This window comes from Babylonia areolata, chromosome 1 (genome assembly GCF_041734735.1).
Source record: "Babylonia areolata isolate BAREFJ2019XMU chromosome 1, ASM4173473v1, whole genome shotgun sequence".
Taxonomy (NCBI): Eukaryota; Metazoa; Mollusca; class Gastropoda; order Neogastropoda; family Buccinidae; genus Babylonia; species Babylonia areolata.
The window spans coordinates 50,638,710-50,648,709 of record NC_134876.1 but is presented as its reverse complement, the minus strand read 5'-3'; the positions used below and the strand labels follow the sequence as shown (position 1 = coordinate 50,648,709).

Sequence of the window (10,000 nt, the reverse complement as noted above, 5' to 3'; positions counted from 1 at the left end):
AACATACATGACACCGTTTTACTTTGTTTCAACTGGGCGGCAAAGCGTCCGGCTGAACCGAGTGCTTATTGTCACATCTGTCTAGAAAAAACAACAAAAAAAAAAAAAACAGAATAAAGGCAGATTCCTGATCCACACGTGTGGTCAGCCCAAAAGAGTTACATAACTTATACATGTGACGTTAATTAAGGTGCATGCATATTTTTGAGGCATTGTAATTCTTCTTCTTCTTCTTTTTCTTCTTCTTCTTCTGCGTTTGTGGACTGCAACTCCCACGTTCACTCGTATGTACACGAGTGGGCTTTTACGTGTAAGACTGTTCTTTTACCCCGCCATATATGTAGCCACACTCCGTTTTCGTGGTGTGCATGCTGGGTATGTTCTTGTTTCTATAACCCACCGAACGCTGACATGGATTACAGGATCTTTAACGTGCGTATTTGATCTTCTGTGTGCGTATACACACGAAGGGGGTTCAGGCACAAGCAGGTCTGCACATATGTTGACCTGGGAGTTCGGAAAAAGCTCCACCCTTTAACCACCAGACGCCGATACCGAGATTCGAACCCGGATCCCTCAGATTGAAAGTCCAATGCTTTAACCACTAGGCTGAGGTGCCCGTCTGCTTTGGAAATAAAAATGTCTTCTCACCTTGGATAAGTGGTTCAATAGCTGACCGGCAGCTGAGGGTACGGTCACGTTCGCATCCCCACAAACAGTTTCCTTTCGAACTGAAGGGGCTGGGGATTGGTCCAGCATTTGTTGAACTGCACCAGCTAATACGTGGTAAATGATGTCGTTTCTCGCCATCTGAAACAAAACGTAACGTTTCGAATTATGTTTTTAGCTAAGGTAAAGTGCCTCGATGTGTTTGAAACGGGGGTAGCTGATGGAGATGGCTTCGAGATTGAATATCATTTTGTATGAAGATGAGGTCAGTTTATATTCCTCTTCCTTAGCAAAACAGGGGTGGCTGACCTGCCTGATTCGGGACTGGAAAGGTACCTTTGAAACGGATTATATTACGCGGATGCACACATATACGACAAGGACCCTTTGTCGGAAGCATAATTTAGTCGTCTGTGTCCATGCAGGCAGCAGAATTGAATCGGATGTCTGCATGACATTTCGGAATCTGTCCTATAAATCAGTACCATTTTCCTGCTTCAGTCTTGTTGTCACAACGAATTTCGTGTCTTCCAGTCTGCAGAGTGTCTTCATTTTGTCTCCGGAGTCGCTCGTCAGCAGGTCGAATAAGTAAACGAAGAGACTTTATCTTTTGTCTAAGCATATATTGACGGAGAGCTGTATTGTGTGCGCACATGTACACACACACACACACACACACACACACACACAAAGAGGAAAAGAGAGAAAGGGATGGGAAAGAGAGGGGGAGAAGGGAGAGAGAGAGGTGAGAGAAAAGGAAAGAGACAGAGAGAGAAAAAAAAAGAGAGAGGGGAGACTATCAACAGACATGCACAGGAACGAACAGACACGGAAAGAGAGAGACAGAAGCACTGAAACATAACTCTACACAGACGCAAAGAGAGAGACAGAAGCACTGAAACATAACTCTACACAGACGCAAAGAGAGAGACAGAAGCACTGAAACATAACTCTACACAGACGCAAAGAGAGAGACAGAAGCACTGAAACATAACTCTACACAGACGGAAAGAGAGAGACAGAAGCACTGAAACATAACTCTACACAGACGCAAAGAGAGAGACAGAAGCACTGAAACATAACTCTACACAGACGCAAAGAGTAACGAAGTCTAATTATTGGTCAAAGGCTACTTGAAGGTCTCATATCCTCTTTCGGCCATCGGGACAGTAAAGCCATATTCACATTTGTTCTCCTGGCCTCATTGTTGATTAATTTCAAGTCAAAAACTACACCGAGCCAACCATGAGTTTGTTCTATATTGTCTGTATATTTTGTGTAGTTTATTCGGGATTAAAAGGCTATGCTAGTCTTGAATAAAATCTTATTTGTGTTTGCACATTTCTTCTGTCATTGTTAATGTGTGCAAATGTCAGATGATCGGTACAGAGACAAGCCCGGCGCTTCCTGTTTGAGGAAGTGTATGGGTTTGTTCCAATGTACCTTTTACTTACCTGTGCGCTAGCTGAATCGGTAGCATAAGCTGCATTGACATGAAGTTGTGTACCTTGTGAATGGAGAGAGTTAATACACTTTGCTATCTGTTAACCATATTCACTTCTTCTTTCTTCTTTTTTCTTCGTTCGTGGGCTGCAAATTCCACGTTTACTCGCACGTACACGAGTTGGCTTTTACTTGTATGACCGTTTATACCCTGCCATGTAGTCAGCCATACTCCGTTTTCGGGGGTGATATTCACTATGTCTATGACTCTGCACAGGAAGGTGATTATCAACCCGCTCATTCCTAACTCAAACCATTGAGCAAACGTAATGAAATAAAAACGAACATGAAACTGCTACAACATGGAATTATTTCTCATTAAAAAAAAACACACCTGTGCCTCAGGCTGTGGATCAAGATCAGTGCCCACAGACGATGTTGGTAAACCAGGTGTGATACAGAACTGGGGAGACTCTGGCAGCTCGGAGAGTTCCAGCTCTTCCTCACACAGCACCAGCCAGTAATGCGCAAACGTGTCGTTCTGAAACAGGTGATTTGTTTTTCTTTTTTCTTTCTTTTAGGATATTTCTTTGTTTTGTTTTGTGTTTGTTTTTGTTTTTTTTATTGGGGAGGGGGGGGGGTTGTTTGTTTGTTTGTTGTTGTTGTTGTTGTTGTTTTTTTTGGGGGGGTGCTTGTTTGTGTGTTTGTTTTTAAGTCCATTTTTTCACAAAAGTACACAAAAAACAACATGAGAAACAAAGCAATGAAGATGCACAAAACATGGTAACTAAGTTTTACATATATAACGTTCATTTATTTACACATTTCTTTTCTTTTTCAGGGACAGAAACTTCATCTTTTTTTCAACATTTCAAATGACATGACAGTCTTAAATGAAGTTAAAAAAATAATAATAAATAAACAAAATGAAAATATAACAGAATGACATAGAAAAGTTATCATCTTCCATGTCTACGCAGACTATGCTGCACTCATGAATCATTGTTCACTCTGTTTAAGAAAGAAAAAAAAAGGGGGAAAAAGAATCTATCGTCATAAAAAAGGAGAAATAAAAAGGAGGAGAAATTGTTGACATAATTTTACTTAAATACAAGCAGCAACAACTGATGATGTGCAGCATAATCAAAGAAGCAGGTGAAAAGAAGGGGTGGACGGCACACTGAATACGCAGCGCTCTAGGTATCGTTGTGTAGCCGTGTTTTCTTCTTCTTCTTCTCATCTCTTCTTCTTCTCAACTTCTAAATAACTATTGCAGAAATAAAACAATAGAAAAACCCTTTTGTGACTGGCCTCTATGTGTTCCTGGCCTGTGCGGCGGGGATTCTTTTTATCCTTTAATTCAATCAATCATTAATAATTAGTTCTTTTGTACCGTACCCATATTATAATAAAACCACTCGGATAACACTTTTACCACGAAGTGTATCTGGTTACAACTTGGCGCTGCGAGCAAATGTTGTAATTCTCTAAATATCTCTAATTTTTTTTTTTTTTAAATCACAGCCCCTAGCCAAGCTTACGCTATTACAGTAGCACAAGAAAAAAAGGGGTGAAAAGAAAGACACAGGTTAAATTTGTTTGTTTCATTCATGTTCAGTCGTCCCGTTTGGCGATACTGAGCTAACAATAGCAATAAGAAAAAAATGAATAAAATGGAATGAAATTCAATAGATGAATAAATGAATGAATAAACAAATAAACAAACAGTCAAACAAAACTAAAAATGATGAATAGGGAGAAAAACAAATCGATCGAAATAAACACAAAGCCATCATGAAAACGTTTCTGTATTTTAACCACCTCAGATTCATCGCTTTACAAAATTCCGTTGCATTGATCGAGCAAGAATATGCTAAGTCTACATCCTGGGAATATTTGATATCCCATTATTTCAAAGGTGTTTACAATTAGGATTCATAACTTTCTATTTTGAAATATCATACTTGGAAAATGAATAAAACACACTAAAAACACCTAGTGAATGAAGGAAGGACTGGATGAACAAATGAACGAACGAACTATCGAATCAATGAATGAAGAAATGAAAGAAAGAAAGAAAGAATGAATGAATGAATGGATGGATGAATGAACAGATGAATAAGTACTATAACTACTTTCGGGCTACTGTCTTTATAATTACTACAGCTCCCTCCGTAACTGTCGTTTGAATCGATAACTTAATGGACTCATACAAAGATCATGCCATAAGTTTTTATGTGCCTGATACATAACATCGATTTTCTTTTTTTTTCTGTGCAATTTCATTTTCATCACCGTAGAATGGGTTACATGACGTGTTCCAATTACTGATCAGTAATTATAAAGCACGCATAGCTAATCATGTAACTGTTTGCCCTGTACATCAGTGTGTGTGTGTGTATATATATATATGTGTGTGTGTGTGTGTGTGTGTGTGTGTGTGTGTGTGTGTGTGTGTGTGTGTATTCAATAAACAAGTGAAAAGATATGCAATCGTTTTGATATCTCTTGGCATTTCTTGCTATTATCAATTAATCAGCCCAATAAATAATCCCCAGATTGTCCTCATTATAAACATAGATCTGAGACATACCCATTGATATAAATAAATAGTTGCAAACAGCAGAAACACAAAAAATCACGCAACCTTTAAGAGAATCAGCTCTGCGTCTGCCTTTGAAACAGCCAGGAAAATAGGAACGCTGCTATTGGTTTGGCTGCCATCGTGTCCAGTGAATGTACTGTGGTCAACACGAGGGTCCAGAAAATCTCGTGCGGTGACCAGGGCGCTTTCTATGTGTGTGGAAGAAAGGTATTTGGCTGTGGAGGTGGCGATGCGAACGACTGTAAAAATGAAACATCAAAAATGTTTTAAAGAAATATGTTTATAATTCATTGTTAATGATGTCTGTTGTTGGGAAAATCACAACTCCTTTTAAATTAAATCTCTCTCTCTCTCTCTGTCTGTCTGTCTCTTTCTACCTGTCTCTCTCTCTCACACACACACACACACACACACACACACACACACACACACACACACACACACTTTATGTTATTTTATTTCATCTTATTATTATGAAATTACAATAACACTACAGCGTGCGGTATGACATTTCCCAGGGAAAGCGTTGACAGTCGAGCCCTAAATGAGCACAGAGTGGTTCTCAGGTGAGGAATTAACTTTCATTTGATTAGACACGAAACTTAATGACAACACCACTTGATAGAATCAAAGAGTTCCAGTTTCAGATTCTCAAGGAGGCGTCACCGCGTTCGAACATATCCATATACGCTACACCACATCTGCAACAGCAACATAACCCAAAGCGCTTGTCAGGCCTTGAGTGCATGCTTATCATATCTGTGTGCCTATCAGAGTGTGTGTGTTGTTTTTTTTTTGTTGTTGTTGTTTTTCTTCTTCTTCTTCTTCTTCTTCTTCTGCGTTCACTCGTATGCACACGAGTGGGCTTTTACGTGTATGACCGTTTTTACCCCGCCATGTAGGCAGCCATACTCCGTTTTCGGGGGTGTGCATGCTGGGTATGTTCTTGTTTCCATAACCCACCGAACGCTGACATGGATTACAGGATCTTTAACGTGCGTATTTGATCTTCTGCTTGCATATACACACGAAGGGAGTTCAGGCACAAGCAGGTCTGCACATATGTTGACCTGGGAGGTCGTAAAAATCACCCACCAGGCGCCGTCACCGTGATTCGAACCCGGGACCCTCAGATTGAAAGTCCAACGCTTTAACCACTCGGCTATAGCGCCCGTCGTTTTTTGTTTTTCTTTTCTACATAATTTTGCCAAAGGACAATACTCCTGTTGCTATGGGTTCTTTTTCAGTGCACCAAGTGCGTGCTGCACACGGGACCTAGGTTCATTGTTTCATCCGAATGACTTGATTTTCCAGTCAAACTCGCGATAAAGGACGAGAGCGGGAATCGAACCCAGACCTTCACGAAAACTGTATCAGCAGACGAGCGTCCGTGCCATTCTGACACCTTACTCCGATGTTTGAATCCTTTTTTTTGCCCTTTTTGGGACACAAAGAATAAAATAACAATGCATCAACACATTAAATCATAGTTTCAGTCCGACAATATCAAGGTAAACAATCATAAAAACACAACAAAAAAATAGATTGATGAATAATAAACATAAAAGTAATTCACAAATAAAACAGATTAAATGTCAGCATATCGACATGCACGTTCAAGACGAAAGAACAGGTTACGAACCCTTCCCAATTTCAATGAATCTACTTAAATTGAACTTTCTTCACAGCACAAGGATACTGGTGAGTGTGAAATTCGAACTTGTGCACTCAGATCATCAGGCTTCCTGGGCGGACGCATTACCGCTATACGCAAAAAACTCCACATCAAAATGATATCACCACGCATTCATCCATAATCATTCATGTGATGCCATACTCACACGGTGGGGAAAAGACAATCATCAGACGACTCGCAGACATGAACTCCAGGGTTTCAGCGACCACAAGGGGGAGCCACCGATGGACGCTGTTGGAGTTGAACGCCCGCCCGTGCCACGTGGTCGGATCACATGACTGGTCCACATCCGCCAGCACCAGGGACAAAGGGAGGTAACTCTCCGTCCTCAAGACAAGACGGCGGTGAAATTGACAGCTTCCCACGGCCACCAGAGCTACTGACGTTGCGTTGATCAATTCGCAGACTGAAAGGGAGTGGGGGATGGGGTGGGAGCGTGGAAAGTTCAACTGAATGAGAATTTGTTGAATGGAGCTGGGGTTTGGTTTGTTTGTGGTGTGATATATATATATATATGTATATATATATATACAGGGGCAATGCAAGGGCATACAGGAGTCATGATCTGGATGTGGCCCGGCTCCCTTAGAGTGTAAGGAGTTAAGGGCCAAAACACTTGAAGACCTTGAACGGTCCAGCTCTCCCTAGAGTTTCTTATCAATATATATATATATATATATATATATATATATATATATATATATATATATATATATATATACAGAGGGGGAAGGGGAGGGGATATGGTAATGATTTTTCTGTACGTTTTTGTTGTCTTGTTGTTAGTGTGTTTGTTTTCTTTGGGGTTTTTTTGTTTTTTGTTTTTTTGTTGCTTTTTTTCTGTCGTGCCATGTTTGAGTAAAATCATCTCCTTTTCTATCATCTCGAGGTTGGGTAATGAACCGGCAAATGGGACAGCAGAGCTTGGGTTACATGAGTTATACAACACACACACACGATGTTTGTTGTTGTTGCCGAGTGGACACTGAATAATGTCTAACCAGTGAATCCATCACCCTTTGTGAAGAAAGCAGCTGCCGAACCTTTGTTGTTGTTTGGGTTTTTTTAATTTAAAAAAAACAAAAAAACCCTTCTGTTTTTTCTGTTCTTTCCTTTCGTTTTTCGTCTTCCGTCAATCTCTCTACGTTCCTTTACTTTTGGTTCTTGTTGTGGTTTTTAGTTGTTGTCGTTGTTGTTTTTTGTTTGTTTTTTGTTTCGTTTTTTGTCGTGTTTTTTTTGTTGTTTTTTTGTTTGTTTTTTTTTACTTCCATTGATGTTTGTGTTTTCCTTTGTGCCTCTTAATGGCGTTTTGATGATACTCGGATCGAGTATTGATTTGTCTTCTTTTTTTTTTTTTACTGTTGTCAGTTTTTGTTTTTTTTCATGTTATTTTATTTATTTATTTATTTTATTTCTTTTTTTTCTGGGTTTTTGTTGTTGTTGTTTTTCGGGGCCGGGGGCGGGCGGATGGGGTGCGCGGGCTGGGAGGTTGAGGTGAGTGAGCAAATGTGTGTATGTGTGTGTGCGTGCGTGCGTGCGTCATGCGTGTGTGTATGGATGTGCGTGCGTGCGTGTATATGTTGTGTGTGTGTATGTGTGTGTGTGTGTGCGTGTGTGTTAATGCGTGTGTTTGTTATTTAAGGAAAAGAAAATAAATCGCCACTGCGAGAAGGGGGAAGGGGGTTTGGTTAGTGGTTGGAGAGGGGCTGGGGGGAGGGTATGAGTTTCACACTGTCAGTTGGGAGGTGGACGTGTGTGTGTGTGTGTGTGTGTGTGTGTGTGTGTGTGTGTGTGTGTTGTGTGTGTGTGTGTTGATGAACGGTTAACGGTTTTAGGTGTTCGCCAGCAAATAAATTTTCCATGATACGTGCAATCTCTACCAGAATAGTGAGATGTTTTTAAGCGTTAACACATAGAAACGGATCAATAGTAATGCCGGGATCAGGAAGTCCTTTCATATGACACAAAAGAGGGGAGAAAAAAAAGAGCCGCTCAGCGTCAGGGAAATCAAGCTCATTAGTTCGGTGCCTGTTCCAAGCTGAATGCACCCGAGTCCTGGAACTTCTAGAATCATCTCTGAAGCCACTCCATCCATCATCCGGAACTAACTCCCCTGTGTATATCACGTCGCTGGACACGGCAATGGGAAATTTCCTGCTCCCTGATAATTGTTTTTTTTTTCGGGAGTCTGTGGAGCTAAGGAAACCAGGAATCCAGACCGGTGGGTTTTTTTGGTTTTTTTTAAATTATTTCGCATGGTTGGTTTCTGCGGTACCTACCCAGAGAGAACCCGTTTCATTTTTTTGACTCACTTGTGTAAACAAAGTGAGTCTATGTTTTAACCCGGTGTTCGGTTGTCTGTCTGTGTGTGTGTGTGTGTGTGTGTGTGTGTGTGTGTGTGTGTGTGTGTGTGTCCGTGGTAAACTTTAACATTGACATTTTCTCTGCAACTGTCTCAAGGCCTGACTAAGCGCGTTGAGTTACGCTGCTGGTCAGGCATCTGCTTGGCAGATGTGGTGTAGCGTATATGGTTTGTCCGAACGCAGTGACGCCTCCTTGAGCTACTGAAACTGAAACTGAAACTGCAACTACTTTGTCAGTTGACACCAAATTAGGCATAAAAAAAGGAAAAATTCAGTTCTTTCCAGTCATCTTGTTTTAAACAATATTGCACCTCTGGGATGGGCACAAATAAATAAAAAAGAAGCCTAATTATATGCAAACTGCATTTACTGTTATATTTATATTTTTGTATTCTCTAAACTTGGCACTTTGACCTCTTATTCTGACACAACAAGAGGAGTCGTTATTATCATTTTTTGTTCAAACAGGAACTTCTTTTGCTAAGCATGGAATTTATTTATTTTGCAAACGTTTTGGTGCAGATAGTAAAAGAGGGAAATTACTCTGTAATTAATGCTACGGGACTTAATTTATTACAAGTGAGTCTTGAAGGCCTTGCCTCTCTTGATTTTCTGTTTTTGTCTTTTTGGTACGCTGTTGTTGAAACTATATCAAGTTTTGTTTTCCGATCAGTCACATTCCCATTGTTTCTTCTGCTTTTAAAAAGCTTTCATCTTTATGTCGACATTCATATTGCTTGTTCTCTCTTTGCAGAATCCATGTTTGATTCCTTTGGATATTAAATGCCATGAACTTGCAATAACTGGATAATTGAATAGCTTTTAAGAACTATAGTTTTCGTTAGTGAGTTTCTATGTTAGATGGCTTTTTTGTTGATGTTGTTGTTGTTGAGACCATGTGATAAATTGCAAAATAGCGTTTTGTGCAAAATTCTAAGCATTCGTCCTTTTTTCTTTTTTTTTAAAGGACATGCTTATCATGTCTATATTATGTCTATCCGTGTTCATAGCTGCTTATTGTCCTCTGTTCCTCTAACTCCTGTTCACATAGCTGTGTGCACGTCAGTTGTGGTGGGGTTCAGCATCTCCCTCTCCACCTTCCTTCCTGTACTGCACCGTCATCGATCACAGCCCTAGCTCTCCCATTCTCCTTCCCGATGTTGGGTTCGGTTGGGTAGAGTTTGTAATTTGCTGTATTCTACCTATAGTGCATTCGTCTCAACA

General features: G+C 40.3%; 1 protein-coding gene across 1 annotated transcript in view; it reads right to left on the bottom strand.

Annotated features, from left to right (window-relative positions):
* The window catches only part of LOC143283874 (glutamate receptor 4-like), a 37,945-nt gene that overhangs the window by 24,242 nt on the left and 3,703 nt on the right, over nucleotides 1-10,000 (bottom strand). Inside the window, exons 2-4 of the mRNA XM_076590290.1 lie at nucleotides 6,559-6,819; nucleotides 4,760-4,956; nucleotides 2,507-2,653 (exon numbers count right to left, since the gene is read on the bottom strand). Coding sequence (XP_076446405.1) covers nucleotides 2,507-2,653; nucleotides 4,760-4,956; nucleotides 6,559-6,819 — 605 coding nt within the window. The remainder of the gene's footprint in view (nucleotides 1-2,506; nucleotides 2,654-4,759; nucleotides 4,957-6,558; nucleotides 6,820-10,000) is intronic.